The sequence below is a fragment of the Eptatretus burgeri genome, chromosome 14, assembly GCF_056783735.1.
Source record: "Eptatretus burgeri isolate ZD-2024b chromosome 14, Ebu_testis_v1, whole genome shotgun sequence".
Classification (NCBI taxonomy): domain Eukaryota; kingdom Metazoa; phylum Chordata; class Myxini; order Myxiniformes; family Myxinidae; genus Eptatretus; species Eptatretus burgeri.
The window spans coordinates 1,407,554-1,426,419 of record NC_140974.1 but is presented as its reverse complement, the minus strand read 5'-3'; the positions used below and the strand labels follow the sequence as shown (position 1 = coordinate 1,426,419).

The following is an 18,866-nucleotide window of genomic DNA, read 5'->3' as shown; positions in this document are numbered from 1 at the left end:
GTGTTTCGGCCACAAGATTTGGGTGCAAACACGGAGTGAAGGCAATCAGCCTGTTCACATGCGGTATCAGCAGTGCGGCCTTTTGAGGTAAGGGAGGGGATGGAGGAGGAAACATACATCAGAAACAGACTTAACTAGATGCCACCAGGAATTGGAGGTGGGAGACAGGTTTGAGAGTTCAGACTTAAGTTGAGAAAGATGTTTCCTTGCTCAACGCGCGCACGCACGCACGCACGCACACGTTCCGAGCTTTGTGGAAGGAACTGAGATTTTTGCCTTCCATGAGGCAATGGCAAGTTGTGTCAGGACAACTGCCTCACCAAAAGCTTCAGTGCACCATGGGCGGGAGGAATGGTGGGACAACTGAAGGTGAGATGGGATAAATCTGTGCATGAGAGAGAGAGCTAGTTTCTTTGAAAGAATTCCCAGGATGAGTTGATGTTGGAGAAAGTAGCGATAGGAGACTAGTCTAGAAGTTTGAGGGCTGCTTGGAGACCCTGCCAGTCGACTTGAGTGAAATGCCAGACTCGACGGCACTGAGGTGGTTCTCTGATAATAGCCAGAGAGGTGTCCACTTTGACAAGGACGTGGTCAGAAGAACCGATTGGAGCGGAGGAAGAACAGATATTTTCAGGAAAATTTGTCAAAATCAGATCTAAAAGAGATGGAGTACCATTGGTCGAGATCCAGTCAGGGAAGTTGACAGATTGAGTCAGTCCCAATGAGTTGCAGAAGTATTTTGCTGAAGTACCATGGCAGGTGAGAGAGATACCCTCACCCAGCCAACTAGCATGATGGCAATTGAAGTCACCACAAATGAGGAAGAGAGTTCGGATGAGTGGATAGAAGTTCCATGTTTTCAGTAGTGAGATGTAAATGGAGTGTTCACTGTTTGGTGGGCGGTACAACACACATATAAACATGAGGTGAGAGTGGAGGGAAGCCATAGCCAGAGGTATTCCTGTGGGTGTGGAGGAGGGAGGGCAGTGCATGGAGAGTGAGGAATAGAGTTTTTGATGAAGAGAGTAACTCCGCTGCCAGGACGAGGCTCAGGTCCGTCATGCTGGAGGAGGGAGTAACCAGGGAGAGATACGAGGGAGTCAGAGACGTCTTGAAATAGGAAAGTTTCTGTTAAGCAGATTATGTCAGGTTTGTCAGTAACTTTGGGTGCAGGGGAGGGTAGTGAGAGGGGGGAGAGGTGGAGGTGGTGAGAGTTGTTGACAGATTGCAGAAGAGCTCGGGGAGAGAGTCAGATGGGGAGGACAAATGGCTAGGTGGTGAAGGGATGAATAGCAGTGGGGAGTAATGAGAGGGTGCAAAGGGAGGTGGGAGATTGGAGGAGGTGGCAGAATGAGCGGGAGGAAGGAGGCAGCTTTGTGGATGTGAAGGGTGGCAGCTTTGAGAAGGGGGAGATTTGAATGGGAGGATGAGGGGGGAGAAAAGTGTGGGGACAGCTTTTAAGAAAGGTGAGGGAGGAGCGAGTGAAGTTTGCTTTGAAAAGGGAGGAGGCAGCTGAATTGAGAGGGAGGGGAGACGAGAGCAGGCACGGTCATGGGGGAGGAGGGAGAAAGGAGGGGTGGGGAGAGGGGAACGAGACTGGATAGTGATATGATAGAGATAGGAGCAGGTGTGGGGAGGAACAAGATTTGAGGGGGTGGGAAGAAGGGGGGTGTGATGAGAGGGCAGGGCGGGAAGAGGGGGGAGGGGTTGGACCACAGGTGATGTGTATTCAGCACCAGGGCAAGGTTATTGTATTGTCGTCAGCATCAGGAAGACCCAGTGTACCCAGTTTTCTTTTTATTATAAAATGAGGAGCAGCACCTGTAAAATTATTTACAAAACATGGTAAAACGTCTCCTGCTGGTGAGCAGAAAACCGAGGCCCAGACAGAGTTCTATCATTATGATCACCTCGTCACCAGATATTGCTACTCCAAGCTACTTTACAAAGCACTAATTAAAAGGTACGCACGAATTTAAATTATCCTATTAAAATCCTACACTGGATATTTGTATAAAATTTACAGGGATAGAAATTTCTCAGGAGCTACACTGAGGAGGGCAAACCTAGGAAAGATTAAAAAAAAACGTGAACCACGTCACATGCACAACCTGGTATGGGTGACGGAGGGTACGGCAAAGGGCAACGGTTTGGCCTATGTCTCATTGGAAGACTGCGGTCTAATGGAATGGGATTCTGGGGGAATATCCTGTGGATAGATTTCAAACCAGAGTAGGAACCTAGAGTGAAGGGATGATTTTTATGGGCTTATATAGCACATGGCACCTGCTCTGCAGCAAAACTGCAAATTGGTTGGCAGGGGCAAGGGAAGGAAATTTGCAAAATAGGATTTGTACTGATATAAAAAAAATAACAAATATAAATTTTAAGGTAAGAAGATATGACGTATGAAAGTCTTAAAAAAAAAAAAATTAAAAGGGGGTTAAAAAAAAGAAAATAAATTCCAGGAGTAAAACTAACCGGAGGCTCCATGATCAGAGAAAAGCCTGGACCAAGCACACTGATCAATAGTCCACATACATACAGTGACCAGTTTCACTGGTAATTCTGCAGAAAGAGAAGGGAATTAAAGGAAGGGGGACGAGGAGATCACAAGCGTGGTGACGTCAAAGTCACATGATGGTGCAAGAATAAGTGGTTACTTGATCTGTGAGAAAGTTCGGGGCATAAATGGAAGTTAAAATGGCCGATGCATGGTTATCTGGAAGATGGGGTGACAACATCGGTTAGTGGGTAGTGGGATGACATGCTAAACACAAGTGAGCTTGTGTAGATTGCAAATGTTTTTGATAGTTCCAAGGAGCACGTGAGCTGGGTGGATGCAAGTGGTGGAGGAGATTTAGAGGAGCATCGAGTTAACTTGGAACTATTCTGAGTCGGAGGAACTTGACGAACTTGAGTCCGAGCTGGAAGAGCTTCCAGAACCAGAGCTGCTGCTGCTGGAGCCACTCAAATGCAGGGAGTCTGCACAAATCACACAAACACGCATTACATGCTAGCACGGCACAGTGAAGAAGTCCTCCCCACCCACTCTCCAAGAATCACCCCAATTGCTCTTGTAACCAACCTTTTTTGGGCTTCTTGCTCGGAGGAACCTGTCCCCCAACATCCTTCAGCCGTTTCTCCAGCTCTCGCTTCTTCTCCTGGATCTCTGCCTTCAGCTTTCCAGCCGACTTCTTGCCTGATGGAGGTGATCGCAATTGTTAAGCATGACAATGCAAAACCATACAACTTTTTCAAGCATCACCCTCCCCCTCCCTGATCACCCCAATTGAAGTCTTCAAATTAAAGTGCTGAACCCTGACTAACAGCCATTTCATACAACTCGCAGTCAGCTAAAGGCCCGGTCACACCTTGACGTTTCAGCCAACGTATGCCGATTTTTGAAATTTTTTTCTAAAACGCTGGCACACGTTGAATACGTTATGGGTAAGTTTTGATAACATTGAGAGCACGCTGAAAAACACTTCCATACGTCGTACGCTGGCTTTAAACGTTGTACTTTTCGGTTGTCCTTTAATTTTTTCATGCTTGAAATTTCACGACGTATGCCGGCGTATGACTCACACGTTCCGCTACGCTGGCCACAAGTTGTATGCACGGTCTGCGATCGTTGACAGACGTCAACACATGCTACTTGTAAGTTAATCATAAGTTGAGACACGCCGAGGTAATATTTAGCGTACCCGAAACTTATTTCTAACCTATGATTAACGTGTTGTTGGCACGTTACGCGATCGTTGCCACACATCGACAGACGTTACTTTTAAGTTACTCATAGGCTGAAAGACGTCGGTATAATGGATCGTCCTTGCGTCAGCGTCCACGGCCACGGCCAGGACACTTATTTGCAGCATTCTTCAAACTTTTCTTGGGCATGACGAGGATGTTCACACTTCGATGTCTAGCTTGGCTATGATTCCAATTGTCCATCGGCAGCGTCTATTTAAAATAGTCGAGTTTGAGCGTTTTAACACGTTCAGAAGAAACGCTTCAAATTTCCAAACCCCAGCGTCAAAAAACAAAGGCGAGTGACAGCAATTTAAATCGTTCATTGTAAACAATGAAAATAGCTGAGTGGTACCGTTTAAAAGTCGTTGAGTGCAAAAAAAAAAATCCAATTGTTGAGTGCAAGCATCTACTTTCAATAGTGGGGTTTGAGCGATTTAGCACGTTCAATAGAAACGATTAAAATTTCCGAGCGCCAGCGTCAAAAAACAAAGGCGAGTGACAGCAATTTAAATCGTTTATTGTAAACAATGAAAATAGCTGAGTGGTACCGTTTAAAAGTCGTTGAGTGTAAAAAAATCCAATTGTTGAGCGCAAGCGTCTACTTTCAACAGTGGAGATGCAGCCATTTAAATCGTTGAGTTTATCATTTAAATCGTTAAATCGTTAAACGCAAGGACGATCCATCATAACCCACACCCTCCCCCTCACACTCACCTACTACTGCCAACATGAACAAACTACTACTAATACTAATACTAATACTGATACTGATACTGTTACTGCTGACATGGACATCGACTCAAAAAGGAACTCGAAAACACTGTTGGGTTCCCCTTTTATGAACACCATTTTTATATACCAATTCCCAAAACCGCTGGGAACACGTCTTTATATGGCAGTTGTAAGCTAGAAACACGTTAATTTATTTTTTTTGTCGACCGGAAGACGTCATTGGAATACGTCTACATACGTCGATGTGTGTTGGGACTACGTAAATAATTGGTTCAAAGCACGTCAAACATAAGTTAGAAATAAGTTTCGCGTAAAAAAGACATTACCGCGACGTTTTCGACTTATGAGTAGCTTATAAGTAACCTTTGTGGACGTGTGTAAGCGTCCACATATCGTGTGTAAAACTTATCCCCATCGCATGCGGAACGTGTGTCATACGCCGAGTTCGTCGTAAAATTTTGAACATGTTTAAAATTTCTTGACGTACTCTACTTACTACGACGTATGATAGCATACTTTAGCGTTGTACTCGCGCATACCAAACTTACTCATACCGTATTTGACGTGCCCCAACGTTTTAGACACATTTTTCTGAGGTCGGCATACGCTGGCAAGATCGCCAAGGTGTGACCGCGATGTTGTCACTTCCATTTCTACGGCAGTTATGATTCGAATCGTTGTGCGTCAGCCTTTTAATAGGCTACGTCACGACATCGTCGGCGATGCATGCAACGCGCTATGCCTAAGTTAGACTATCGTTGGGCATAGGTTGTGTAGGCCGACAACAGGTTCAGCATTCGTTGGTATAAGTTATCTATAACACAACGAAACGTTCTGTGTAGTTACCAATGCGTTATACATAAGACCAAGTCACTATGAATACGTCCGAATCTTTAAAAAAAAACATCAAAAGTTCAACGTAAGCCAGCGTTTTACATACATTTTAATACGTTGCCATCGCTGGCTAAAACGTCAAGGTGTGACCGGGCCTTAAGGAAGAACAGCCAGTTTGATGATACAATCGACTCAAAAATCAACCAAGATGGCCATAGACATCAGATGTAACAGCCATGCACAATCGTCATTGTGAAATAAACCGGTTCAACGAATCAATGGTAATGTGTTTCACAGATCATGCAGCTAATGGATAATTCCAATTAATTCTACGGCCTTCACAAGACACTTGGAGCATTTTCCTTTCTCTTCTTTATGGATTTCAACAAACTCCACATTAGCACTAAGTAAAGTGTTAAATATCAACGTTTTTACAAAAACAAGAAAACCATGATGAGACAAACAAGTCATCGTTACGTACTGCAAGCATCACCGCAAGCCTTTCCAGGTTTCTTCTTTAGACAGCACAGAACGTATCTCTCGAGCTCACGCAGTGTGGAAGGCTTGAGTGTCTCGAAGTCGATCTCGATCTCATCGGGGTTAGACTCTCGCAGCGAAGGTTCCCTCGACTGGATTATGTGCACCACACGTCCCAATTTGTCCCCGGGCAGCCGGTTGATGTCCAGGCTCAGCTGCCTCTTCTCATCATACGTCATGGGCTGCCCCTCCTCAGCTTCTGCACCTGGCTCACCTGCTCGACCACTCTTCCTGCCAGCCCTGAAACAAATGAACAAATTTCAAATGACGACCACCATCGTGAGAGCTAGAGGAGCTCGACTGGTGAGGGAAATAATTTTTACAAAGCAAAGCTAAAGTCAATAGATCAGACCTCAAGTTGTTGGAGCCCGCTTTTCCTCCAGTCTTCTTCGTCTGGGCTCCCTTCACCTTCTTCTCCTTTTTCTTTTCCTCCTCATCACCTTCACGTTTTGGCCTCTCCGCGGTCTTTTCTTTCTTTTTCTTCTCCTTCTTCTCCTTTTTCTTCTTTGGCTTCGACACAGGAGCCTGGGACAGGGTAGCCAGCTGTTCATGCAGGGCTTTTAGCTGCAGGAACAGCAGGCCAGAAACAGGACATACAAAATGAAGTTTGTCGGCGAGAGCTGCAGCACGCTTTGCCTCCAAGCTTTGTGGTTCAAGTTCAGGACTTGGGAGACCATCATCCTCCATTCTCTTCAGCTCCAATGAGGTGATCATGAGATTACAAATTTTTCTGTGCAACGTTTCCAAGGGCACATTCTTCATCAAAACTGTGGGGTTATTTTGGCTTATTTATTTATTTATTTGCAGGAAGGTCACAAAAAACAAAACAAAATCAATTTATTTGAGCAACTTTCATCAATAACATGTCTTGGAATAGGACATGAAAACAAAGAAGAGCAAGAAAAAGAGCAGAGATTTGAGAAAAATAACAAACGACAAGCGGTTGCAGAGAAAAACACTAAAGTTCTGTGTGGACAAACAAACAGACAGACCAACAAATAAACGGACCCAAATGCAATCCCCTCTCCTCCGGCGAGGGTAATAACAAGCATCAATGATGGCATTCCAGAAATTGTGCAGTTCTTTGCTGCACGCGAAGCGAAAAGCGGGGTTAAGCAATTCGTTCATGTCCGTCCATCTGTCTGTCTGTCATATCAGTTTATGATCGTCAGTTTGTGATAAAGGAACAACTTATTAAAATCAAATGTTATATTTTGAACATGAATAGGGGGACAAGTTTGCAGTTTTAATGTACCTTGGGCTTAGAATCATCTCGACCGTACATGCGCAGAGGAGCGAGATAATTTTAATCTGTCTGCCAGCTTGACAGTCAAACAAAATGGAAAATCATTCCAAACAGGAAACTTGTTGTTTTTAAGGGCGTTAGAAAGGATATGCATAAAGAGCATGAAAAACTAATGCAACGTGTTAGATAGGGTGATTTAATAGACGCTGGGTAAAATGGCGGTAAAACCCGCAATTTTATTATCCATACACCTTTAAACATTAAAAAAAAATTTGTATACCTTGTCAAGGCTCGTGTGAGAGCTATCACACAACGCACAGCAAGGGGGGCATGAGATAAGAGGGGCAGGAGTGGGAAGGACAAAACAGTGGGGAACAGAGACATTAGATCTGTGGAAGGGAGGGGGGTGGGGAATTTGAAGAGGGTGGAGTTTGGGGTGGATTAACGGGGGTAGAAAAGATCGAGGATTTGGATGGGGGATGATAGGTGGTGGTGAACAGCTGTTTTGAAGGCCTGGAGGGAAGAATGGGATTGAACAGAGTGAGGGAGTTTATTCCGAAGGCGGGGAAAAAAGAGGAATGAAGGAGTGAAGGTGAGCAGTGATTCGTGATTTTGGTAGTTTTACCAGAAGGGGGTTGTTGGTGGACCTTGAGTGCCCTGCGGAAATATGGTGGGGACAAATCGCAGACAGCAGGGGGCGCGAGACCAGAGAGGAGACGGTAGAAGACAGAAAGATCACCGACCTGCCTGCAGTGAGAGAATGAGAGGCCCAAAGACTCAGCCTCATCGTGGGAGATACCAATGATCCGAAATGCCTTGGTTTTCACAGCGTGAAGCCGAGAAAGGTGGGAGGCAGCACCACCAGCCCAGAGGGGAGAGCAGTACTCCATCAGGCTGCGGACAAAAGCTTTGTATGTGGTCAGGAGCTCAGGTGGGCCGAGGAAGGACTTTGCACAATGGAGGATTCCCAGTGGACGACTGGCTTTGGGGGCCAGGTTGGAAATGTGGCTTTCCCAGGAAAGATTATGGCAGATAGTGAGACCCAGAAGGTTGAAAGAAAGGACTTCTTCCAGTGTTGAAATACCACCTTAGTGATATTTGGATAGTGTTGACCTTTGGCCTATATTGACCTTTTGGTCCATGTTGTCCTCAAAAATAATTGGTGGTTGAATTCGGTGACCTGAAATATAAATCCTCTTCAAATTTCAAGTCAATCGGATGAAAATTGAGGATTTTAGAAATCTCATCAAAGCTGTTGACCTTTGGCCTATGTTGAGTTTTTGACATTTTGACCTCAAAAACAATAGGCTTCTTTCCTTTTAACAAACTCTCCCATGTGGTGAAGTTTCGTGAAGATTGGTTTAAAACTGTGACCTGCAGGCGACAAACAGACAGACAGAGACACGAACTAGAAGGGCACTTGGTAGAACGCATACCTCCACCCCATAATGCCTGATCCAGTAGAACATATCCACTCACCCAATACATTTGGTATATCCATACCTGATCCACTAGCCCAATACATTTTTGAAATATCGCGCTATATATCGTTTTTGAGCCCGATCTCTCAATGGTGAAAAACCACTTAAAAAATTATACGAGTCAGATCCGGATTTGGATCTTCAGTAAAATCGAATCAATGCATCGTGGTCCACCAAGTTTCATCTGATCCGTCCACAAGTTTTTGAGATATCGTGCTATATATCGTTTTTGGCCCAATCTCTCAATGGTGAAGAATCACTGAAAAAATTATAGTAGTCGGATCCAGATGTTCACCAAAATCTAATCAGTTTGTCCTTGTCACACACCAAACCTGCCCACCAAGTTTCATCCGAATCAATCCACAACTTTTTGAGATATGGTGTAGATAAACAAACAAGACGACGACGTCATGCAGAGCACGACATTAAAAAAAAAACATAAAACAAATTTGACCTCAAAAATAATTGGTTTCCCAATTCAGTAATGTACGATGAAATTGCTGTTTAATTTTCAAGTCAATCGGATGAAAATTAACAATTTTTCAAATAAAATTTGATTTTAGAAGTTTGACCTTGAGTTCGCCTTTGACCTTTTGACCTCAAAAATAGTTGGTTTCCCAATTCAGTCACCCAATATGCAAATCCTGTTCAAATTTCAAGATGATCGAATAAAAATGACGATTTCAGAAATTTGACCTCAAGATGACCTTTGACCTCAAAATAGACTTCTCAGTTGAGACTACCTCTATAGCTTGGTAAAGTTTAAAGATAATCGGTTTAGAATTGTGACGTGTAGGCGACAGAGACAGACAGACAGAATAACAAAATGGATTGATCAATATACTTGATAAATTTTCGATTTTGCATGTTACAAAGACAAAGACAGACAAACAAAGAGAGATGAAAACCTTCGGTGGCGGCGGTAATTAAATCAGATTCTTTGATGCCGGCTATTTAAATGAACACGGACAAGGATATTATTTCTTTTGGAAAGGCAGTTTTTAAGGAGCGGGAGTTAGGGACATTGAAGGAAGGGTAAACGATATTGTATCGGGTCATGGCAGGAAGTTGGTTGTGGTACACCTAGGTGCGAATGATGGAGGGAAAGTTTACTCAGAGGTTTTGAAAAATAGATGCAGGATATTGGGAAAGTGGCTGAAAGCAAAGGGTTGTGAGGTCATGTTTTCTGGGATTCTCCCAAGATTAGGAAACAATCCAGAAATGATGAGCAGAGCAATAGACATCAACCAATGGCTGGAAGAATGGTGTAGGGAGGAAGGTTTTACATTTAAGAAGCAGTGGGAATCATTTAGGGGACAAAGGGAGTGTTTCTGGAATGATGGCCGTATGTTAAATAGAAAGAGGGCAGCAAGGTTTGCAGTAGGAATTGAGGAAGGAATTCAGTCGTTTGTAGGTCAGCGGAGGGTGGGGAAGCTATGAAGGAAGGAACGGATGATGTAATTATGACTAAGGCCAGGCAGGAGAATAGAATTTCAGAAAGGGAAAAGTTAAATATATTCCATACTAATGCCAGAAGTTTAAATAACAAGATGGAAGAGCTTGAAGCCAAAGTAGATAGAGAGGAGTACGATATAGTTACAGTGAGTGAGACGTGGTTTAAGGAGGAGAGTAACTGGAGGACAGGATCTGAGAATTTAAAGAAATTAGTGCTTCTTCTAACCAAGGGTAGATCTTACGAGCTTTAAGCAAGGCTGTGCACTCTACTCCATATTGACACAAGAAAATGTGACATTGACAAAGCATTAAAAGTTAACTTTTTCTACTGTTCCGTTTTTTTACTATTTTCCCCAAAGTGTAACTTCTTTGAGTGCAACAAAAATAAATAAAGCAGGCGAAGGTGATGTGAGCAGTGGGCGTGGCGACCGCGGCTCAATTCTCTGTGAGGTCATCTCCAGAGTTAAGGCCCTGTCACACCTTGACGATTTAGCCAGCGCATGCCTGACGTATGCAAAATTTGGCTAAAACGCTGGCACACGTCGAATACGTTATGGGTAAGTTTGTATATGTTAATAGCACGCTGGCATACGTCGTAACGTGCCTACAACTTATGCCAGCGTATGCGGAATGTGTGTCATACGTCGAGAAATTTTCAACATGCTGAAAATTTCTCGACATATGACGACGTATGCCAGCATAATACGATGTCTGCCATCGTGCTCTTAACGTATACAAAACTTACCCATAACGTATTCGACGTGTGCCAGCTTGGTTCGGCAAATTTTTCATACGTCGGCATACGCTGGCTAAAACGTCAAGGTGTGACAGCGGCTTCACACTTCGATGTCTTGTGCGGTTATGATTTGAATCGTCTAGCTGCAGCCTATGAATAGCCTACGACACGTGATCGTCGGCGATACGCTGCCGCGCGCTATGCATAAGTTAGACTATCGTTGGGCATAGGTTGTGAACGCCGACAACACGCTCAGCATTCGTTGGTATAAGTTATCTATATGTGATTGAAACGTTCCGTGTACGTTACTAATACGTTATGTATACGTCCAACACGTTATTATACGCCCAAAACTTACAAAAAAACATCAATAGTTCAGCGTACGCCAGCATTTTACATACATTTTTATACCTTGCCATACGCTGGCTAAAACGTCAAGGTGTGACAGCCCTTTAGGAAGGCAAAATAAATTGGAGGATTTGAAAAGAGTAAAGCAACGAGTCCCCACACCACGGCAGGATAGCCGAGAGGTATGCACACTCACTCAAAGATGTCTAGCCTGGGTTTGAATTGTTTCACTTTTTTGGGCAATCTGCTTTCATTTTGGATGTTATTTCGTGAGGAGCTTGGAGCGATGTTATCTTCTACATAAAAGTGAATGAGATGTTTGTTTGTTTGTGACGCCACTCCTCTGAGCTCCCAAGGTTAATCGCCACAAAACGTTAATAGGATCACATTTTTAAAACCACGATACACCTTGCTAGGGTTTTAGTCATTTTCTCACAATTTATGTGATAAACACATGAGCCACCACCTGTCCCAGGGAAGGGGTATAGTGAGAATCTGTAAGGAGGGAGGGGGAGGGGTGGGATGAGGAGTGCAAGGGGTGGGGTGGGGGTCTTGAAGGAGGTGGGGTGGGATGAGAGAGAAAGAGAGAGGGGAAGAGGTGGAGTGGGAGGGAGGAGGTCGGAGTCCAGAGACGGGAGGGGTGGGATGAGGGAGGGGAAGAGGTGGAGTGGGAGTCTGGAAGGGGGGGAGAAAGGGGGGGGTGTGGGAGGAGAGTAGAGGATTAATGGGGTTTCTGAGGCAACCATTCAAATGAATGGGGGGAAAGGAAAAAAACTTTCTGACTCAAGCCCGAAAAGCCCAAAATAGGAGACTGATCTCTGCCCCATTGAGCAAATGTAAAATTGAGACTTACTGATTGAAGCATTTCTTTCTCTTCATATTTTCATTCCACTCAAAGAGCCAACCAATGAATATTTGCCCATGTTCTACTTTCAGGAATAACTTCATTTTCCTTTCATATTCACTTCATCTCTTCAAGCATGAAAGAAAGGGCTGTTAGGGTTCGTTTTCTAAAATGTAAATCCCTCATTCGGTTTTGTAAAAATGAGTCAGACTGCTTGAGAACGGCTGCCTCGCCCGAACCAAGTCATTTCCTTTGTGGAAACACACTCTGGAAAAATCATTGTTATGTAATCTCCCATTACGTCATCAAGTTCCTTATTTAAACCAACTTGTGTGCCGAGCGTGTTTCATTCAGAGAATGGATTGTGTCGACGAGTACTCCGACCTTACGAATCAATCGTTTTCACAAGATGAGCGGTGAGATTCTCAACCCAATTTATTATTTGTTGTTTAAAACAGAATTAAATCACGATACAACCAATAATTATTGCACGTTTTTTTTCTAACAGGTTGTCCCCAATAAAAACATCGTTGATTACTGATGTTGACAAGTCTGGAGACGGCGATGGTTCACGAGCAATGTTCACGGTTTGCCTTTTTTATTTTTTGACCTTCGAGGGGACGCCACGGGCAAACTGGTGGGATTCGGGAAAAACGTAAATGATGAAAGTTGTAGTACTCGAAGAGCACTACTTGCATACCAACTTTCATTCGAAACAGTTGAAAACCAGAGGAGCTCGATGCCCAATTTATTGATTTTTTTTGACATTTTCTAAGTTTGTCACCTTGTGACCTTGACCTTGGGACGAAAATGAAAAATCGAGCTCCGTGGGGCTATGCAGGTGCCATTGGGCTAACCAAATACCGAAACCCCTGCCAGATTCGACAAACCTCTTCAGAGAAGATGAAAATTGAAATTGGCTACCCCCTAAAAACACACGTTTTTGGGGCGTGGCTCCGCCCATAATGGGTGCAGCACGCCCATTCTCAGGAAAACACAACGAGATCATGATATAAACCTCCCACCCAAATTTTATCAGGATCGGATCAAAACCCACGGAGCTATGCTCGGGACAGGCAGACAGACAAGCTGGTAGGCGGACATGGGTAGTCGCCTACCCAATATAACCTGACGCGATGGGCCCGTTCGATGGGGAATGACCTGAGGATTAAGCACAAGAAAATTAATGATTCTAGCTTCAAGGGTTAATGCTGCAGATTGTTTTTTCGTTAAAATACCCCCACATTTAGAGGTTTTTTGGATGTTGCTAGGCAACGGAGGGGTCCATAGCAACGGTTCTTTCTCACACATAACTTGGACATACCATGAACCTACCATACCAGTTTTATGTATATATGACTCAGAGTCTGAGATATAACGAACTTCGTTTTTTATTGTTTTCGACCAGGGTTCAAAGTCTATCTTCTCAGACAGTTTTCATAGGATCTGGCTGGAAATTTTTGACAATATGGCTGAATGTACTGCCCACAGTCGCTCATGGCCCGATTTTTGAAAAAATTAATTTTTTATGATTTTTCAAAAAAATTCAAAGTCCCGTTGCTAGGCAACGGTGGTGTCCATAGCAACGGTTCTCATTTGCACACAACTAGGTCATGGTATGAACCTACCAACCAAGTTTCATCGAAATCGCCATTGTATTGACGGAGCACTGGACCGAACAGACAAACATAGACGGAAATACTGATAATAAGGGTAGAAAAAAAAATCTCAAAAAATTCTTTTTTTGACATTTTTTTTTCCGACGAGATAGACGACCCAACATACACACACACATAACGAATATGGTGGTCACTTACTGACTTGTGAACCAAAAATGAGTTATTTGAATATCATGAGGAATGGCAAAAAATGAACGACTTTCTTAAAGACATTCAAATGTTCAGAAGAGAAGTGAATGATATTTTTATTGGATGGCAAGAAGTCCTCTCACGCCCTTTGATCTTGAATGACTCGAGTCCAACGTGAGAAATTATAACTCTGTTGGCTGCTCTTAGAGCACCCTTATTCTGGACATTTCCATCTGTCTGTCTGTCCGCGAAACTTTGGTCAAGCCTCGGGGCTAAACCACTCAACCGATTCCAATGTAATTTGGTAGGTAGGACCAATATTTCTGGGAATCGTGTGCTTTCGAATATGGGACCCCGGCCCTAGCAACGGCATATCAACGGCCCTTTAAAGTGGTCAAAAAATCAAAAAAAATAAATAAATCGAAAAATCGAAGCTTAGAGTTCTGTGTGTAATCTATCTCACTCCCTTCATGCCAATTTGCAGCCCTAACAAAAAATATTTGTAGGAGGAGATAGGTTTTGGGCGAGTACATGTCGAACATTTCAGAAACGGTTAATTGCGAATATCTCTAAGAGAAAGTGTCTGATTTTGACGAAACTTGGGTGAAATGTGTACAATGTGGCTAGTATGTACACAAAAATGAATGGTTGCTATGCACACCTCCGTTACTTAGCAACAGCTAAAATACTTTATCGTACATCGTACACTTATTGTGGACTGTACAATAAAAATCAATACCTCCGAAACTGGACCTCCGAGGGAACTGATTTTTTGAGCCCAAGGAGAATGTCTTACAGCATCATATAAAAAAAATCTTACGCGAATAGATCAATGGAATTACCAGGGCTGCCATTTGTTAGAGTCTCTTTGGAAACATGCCTGAAATTTCACAAGGCGGGTTTCTGGGCGCAAACGAAGAGGGCTGTGATAATCATATTTATTGTGCTAAATTGATTGATAGCATGTACATGAATATCGGCTCGTCACGTCGGCCAGCTTTCCATCTCGAGCGAGCAGCCATGTCGCCTACCGGCTTGTCTGTGTGTGTGTGTGTATATATATATATATATATATATGATATATGTGTGTATATGTGTGTGTGTATATATGTGTGTGTGTATATGTGTGTGTATGTGTGTGTGTGTGTGTGTGTGTGTGTGTGTGTGTGTGTGTGTGTGTATGTGTGTATGCGTGCGTGTGCGTGTGCGTGTGCATGTTTGGAAAAACTTGGCTGTCCCCCGAAGTTCCTCAACATGGTTATCCAGCTCCATGAAGACCAGCGTGGTCGGGTCAGATACAGCAACGACCTCTTAGAGCCTTTCCTATCATCAACGGTGTCAAGCAGGGCTGTGTCCTTGCACCTACCTTTTTCTCCATCTTCTTCAGCACGATGCTCCAACAGGCCACAGAAGATCTTGATGATGAAGATGGCGTCTACATCCGATATCGCACTGACAGAAGCTTGTTAAACCTGAGGCGACTTCAGGCCCACACAAAGACCATGGAGCAACTGATCCGAGAGCTTTTGTTTGCCGATGATGCTGCCCTTGTTTCTCACACTGAGACAGCTCTGCAGCGCTTAACATCCTGCTTCGCAGAGGCTGTGCAGCTCTTCGGACTTGAAGTCAGCCTGAAGAAGACAGAAGTCTTGCACCAACCCTCACTCCAGGAAGAGTACCACCCTCCTCACATCTCCATCGGCCAGTCGGAGCTGAAGACAGTCCACCAGTTCTGCTACCTGGGGTGCACCATATCTTCAGATGCCAAGATCGACAACAGACTGGCGAAAGCAAGCAGTGCATTTGGAAGACTCTACAAACGAGTGTGGAACAATCGACATCTGAAGAAGGGCACAAAGATCAGCGTGTACCGTGCAGCCGTACTGACCACACTCCTGTATGGTGCCGAGTCATGGGTTACCTACCGTCGCCACCTACGACTCCTCGAGCGTTTCTACCAGCGCTGTCTTCGCTCCATCCTCAACATTCACTGGAGTGACTTCGTCACCAACATTGAAGTCCTTGAACGAGCGGAGGTCAACAGCATAGAGGCCATGTTGCTGAAGACTCAGCTCCCCTGGGCAGGGCACGTTTCCAGAATGGAGGATCACCGCCTGCCCAAGATCGTGCTGTATGGAGAGCTGTCCTCTGGCCACCATGACGTAGGCGCTCCAAAGACTCCCTGAAGAAGTCCCTCAGCGTCTACCAAATTGACCACCGCCAGTGGTCAACCCTCGCTGCCGATCGAGATGAATGGAGACGCTCAGTCTGCCAGGCAGTCTCCTCCTTCGAGTGCTGCCGCAGAGCCAGCGTTGAAGACAAAAGAAGAAGGAGAAAGAACCGGGATGCCTTGGCAACCATTTCCAACCAAAGCTTCGTCTGCAGCCGCTGTGGTCGGATCTGCCTATCCCGTATCGGACTCACCAGTCACCAGCGAGCCTGCAGCTGATGTGGACCCCACCCATCTTGATCTTTGCCCGTGAAGCAAAGCCAAGAGAGAGAAGAGAGAGATGTGTGTGCGTGTGTGTGTGTGTATCTCTCTGTCTTTGACTCATTATTATTATAATTTTTTTTTTTCAGTTTAAACACCTGTCTGGATGAACCAAACACACAACTTAATCTTCTGGAGGAATCTGACATGACACACTATCTTCTGGAGGTCAATGTTATATTTATTATTTTTATTAATATAATATAATCATCTGTATATACCCTAATTGTTCTTCACTCTTTGTTTTGAACAGAATATGTTGATCGAGTTTCAAAATCACAAGACATATGAAGCAGACTGCTGGGAAAGATCGTTCATTCTCGCAACTAAATATTTACCCAAAGAAAAATGTTTAATATTTTCAATCTTGATTAATTATATTTGCTTTCCTTATAATTATCTGATTTTGAATTACAAGACAAGAATAAAGGAGATGTAAAGGGGAGGGAGGGGGTAGGTGCGCTCTCCCAACGACCCACCACCCCCCTCATCCAACCCCCCCCCACCCTTCTCCACACACACACGGGGAGGGGAAGTTTTCTAACAAATCTCCCCCACGTTTGTGTTTTGGGAATTGACTCTTTTTTTGAGCCACACACCGAACATGTACCTTTTTGTATAACCCTATTATTTTTTACTTTTAACATACGAGATATTTTTACTCATGGTTTTCTTTTTACATTTTAGACAATAACTCATTTATTTATGAGAAAAATTCCTACAGAGTGCGAAAACCTTTTTAGTTTCCAACGTCCACATTTGAATTTAAAAAAATTAAAAAAGAATCCTCAGAAATGTCTTCGCTCTCTCCTCCATTTATTTAAGAAAAAAATGTAATACTTTAATTAAAGTCAATCACACCAAGGAAAACGATGTTAATAGTCTTGACGCAAATATTTCTAATAGACTTGACAATTCTTTATTTTCCTGATTTATTTTACGTGTTGAGATATATTTATTTTCTGAAATACTCCCAATCTTTTTCTAATCTCACTGGTTTGACATATTTTTACAGCGCGTGCGCTGTATACAATTGCACGGACTTTGAAATGTCCCCGGTGTCTACCACGTCTCCGGTGTCCCCCCCCCCCCCCACGTGCCTCAAGACAGCCGTCCGGTAGATGCAGTGCGTAACCTAGACGGAAATAGCGAGAATTGACGGAAATACCCGAGTATTTCAATGGAAATTTGTGAAACTAATGTGTTATATATGTGAAAACCATTTAATTTATTGCTTGACGGGAAAAAAACCAAGAAACACGCCCCTGTCATGTACGAACGAACGAAAGACGTCATTTCCGCCCACCATCGCATTTCGCGCCGAAAGACGTCATTTCCGCCCACCATCGCATTTCGCGCCGAAAGACGTCATTTCCGCCCACCATCGCATTTCGCGCCGATCGCCGAAAGCTAAGTTCTTCTTATGCTATCATTCTTTTGTTCATATGCTATCATTTTAATTCATATGCTATCATTTTAATTTTCAGCAGTAGCAGTATTTTTGCATAAAGAGTGATCCTTGGAGACTAGAGATCATTTATGTTAAATTTCATGCTTGCATCATAAGATATTCTGATGAAAATAAGAAAATATCTTCAGCACAGTTCCTGAAATATTAGGATTTATAGATTTCATGGTGGCCATCTTGGACGCCATCTTTGCTTTGACCATTTGATTATGTACTCGAGCCGACACAACATTCCTATTAGATTATTTGACCCCTAAAACCTAGGTATACGCTCAAAATATTGTCTTTAATCCAAATACTTGCTTTAGGAATAATACTTTTCAATTTGGATGGTGGCCATCTTGGAAAATGGTCGCCATCTTGATTTTTTTTGTGGCCAGCGCCATTTTTAACAGAGTAGACCAAAGAGTATTTGTGCCAAATTTCATGCTTGCATCACAAACCAAAGTATTCTAGTGGTATTTTGCAGTTATCTGCTGCACTAATACCCCAGTGGGCACTTTACTACTCATTTATTTATCAAAAAAATTATGTGAGACTAATCATAACACCATTATCTGTATTAATCTGTAATTCTGTTTCTTCCAAAAGCAAACAATATGTATCAACTTCTTCACTTGCTCCTCTTTCAATGTATAGGGAAGTATCCACTTGATTAGACTTTATAGTTTCCTTTTGAGCACTCAGGTCAATCGCTTAGATTGTATACAGGCTTTTAAATGCTGTCTTATCCAAAATGGGTTCTTTATTTCCATTGCTTTCACACACCTTTTGGTAAGACTTGTATGCTTCAGCATAATCATTTTTTTCCCAATTAATTTCTAATCTATCTCATGGATAAAATGTTCCATTTAGAGAAACTCGAAGTTGTTTCACCTTAGCATTATCACTCAATGCATTATTCTTATCAGTAGCAGTATCACATCTGTTTTGTTTTTTTTAATGAGCCACAGATATCGTGGCTTTCCTTCCAGAACACCCAAATTCCACGTGCAAGTGGTTTGGTTCAGTTTAACGTGTTGGCATCTTCTTTTAAGGTATGATACATTGAGTGGTTTCTTTGAGTTAAGTCTATTCAACATCTCTTCTGTTTTCAGATGAGGAGTATATTCACTAATATACCAACTAATTTC

General features: G+C 43.2%; 2 protein-coding genes across 5 annotated transcripts in view; one reads left to right on the top strand and one right to left on the bottom strand.

Moving 5' to 3' along the window:
* Positions 1-1,784: 1,784 nt before the first annotated feature.
* Positions 1,785-18,866, bottom strand: part of LOC147012536 (bromodomain-containing protein 3-like) — an 86,812-nt gene continuing 69,730 nt past the window's right edge. For all 3 annotated transcript variants that reach the window (XM_085855665.1, XM_085855666.1, XM_085855667.1), the window contains 4 exons: positions 6,209-6,420; positions 5,801-6,096; positions 3,089-3,202; positions 1,785-2,985 (listed from right to left, as the gene is read on the bottom strand). In XM_085855665.1, the coding sequence (XP_085711791.1) occupies positions 2,888-2,985; positions 3,089-3,202; positions 5,801-6,096; positions 6,209-6,420 (720 nt within the window). In that variant the 3' untranslated portion in view covers positions 1,785-2,887. The remainder of the gene's footprint in view (positions 2,986-3,088; positions 3,203-5,800; positions 6,097-6,208; positions 6,421-18,866) is intronic.
* Positions 11,778-17,746, top strand: LOC147012539 (uncharacterized). 2 transcript variants are annotated; one of them, XR_015051398.1, is made up of 3 exons: positions 11,778-12,553; positions 16,355-16,433; positions 16,519-17,746. XR_015051398.1 is itself a non-coding variant. In XM_085855690.1 (2 exons), the coding sequence occupies exon 1, from the start codon at positions 15,166-15,168 to the stop codon at positions 15,958-15,960; it is 795 nt and encodes a 264-aa protein (XP_085711816.1). In that variant the 5' UTR covers positions 14,939-15,165; the 3' UTR covers positions 15,961-16,433; positions 16,519-17,746. The 2 variants fall into 2 exon arrangements, 1 of the variants encoding a protein (XP_085711816.1); XM_085855690.1 differs by lacking the exon at positions 11,778-12,553 and having other exon boundaries at positions 14,939-16,433.

What these genes read in the sequence shown, in the direction of transcription:
- LOC147012539 (XM_085855690.1), top strand. Translation starts at nt 15,166, where the DNA reads ATGCTCCAACAGGCCACAGAAGATCTTGATGATGAAGATGGCGTCTAC.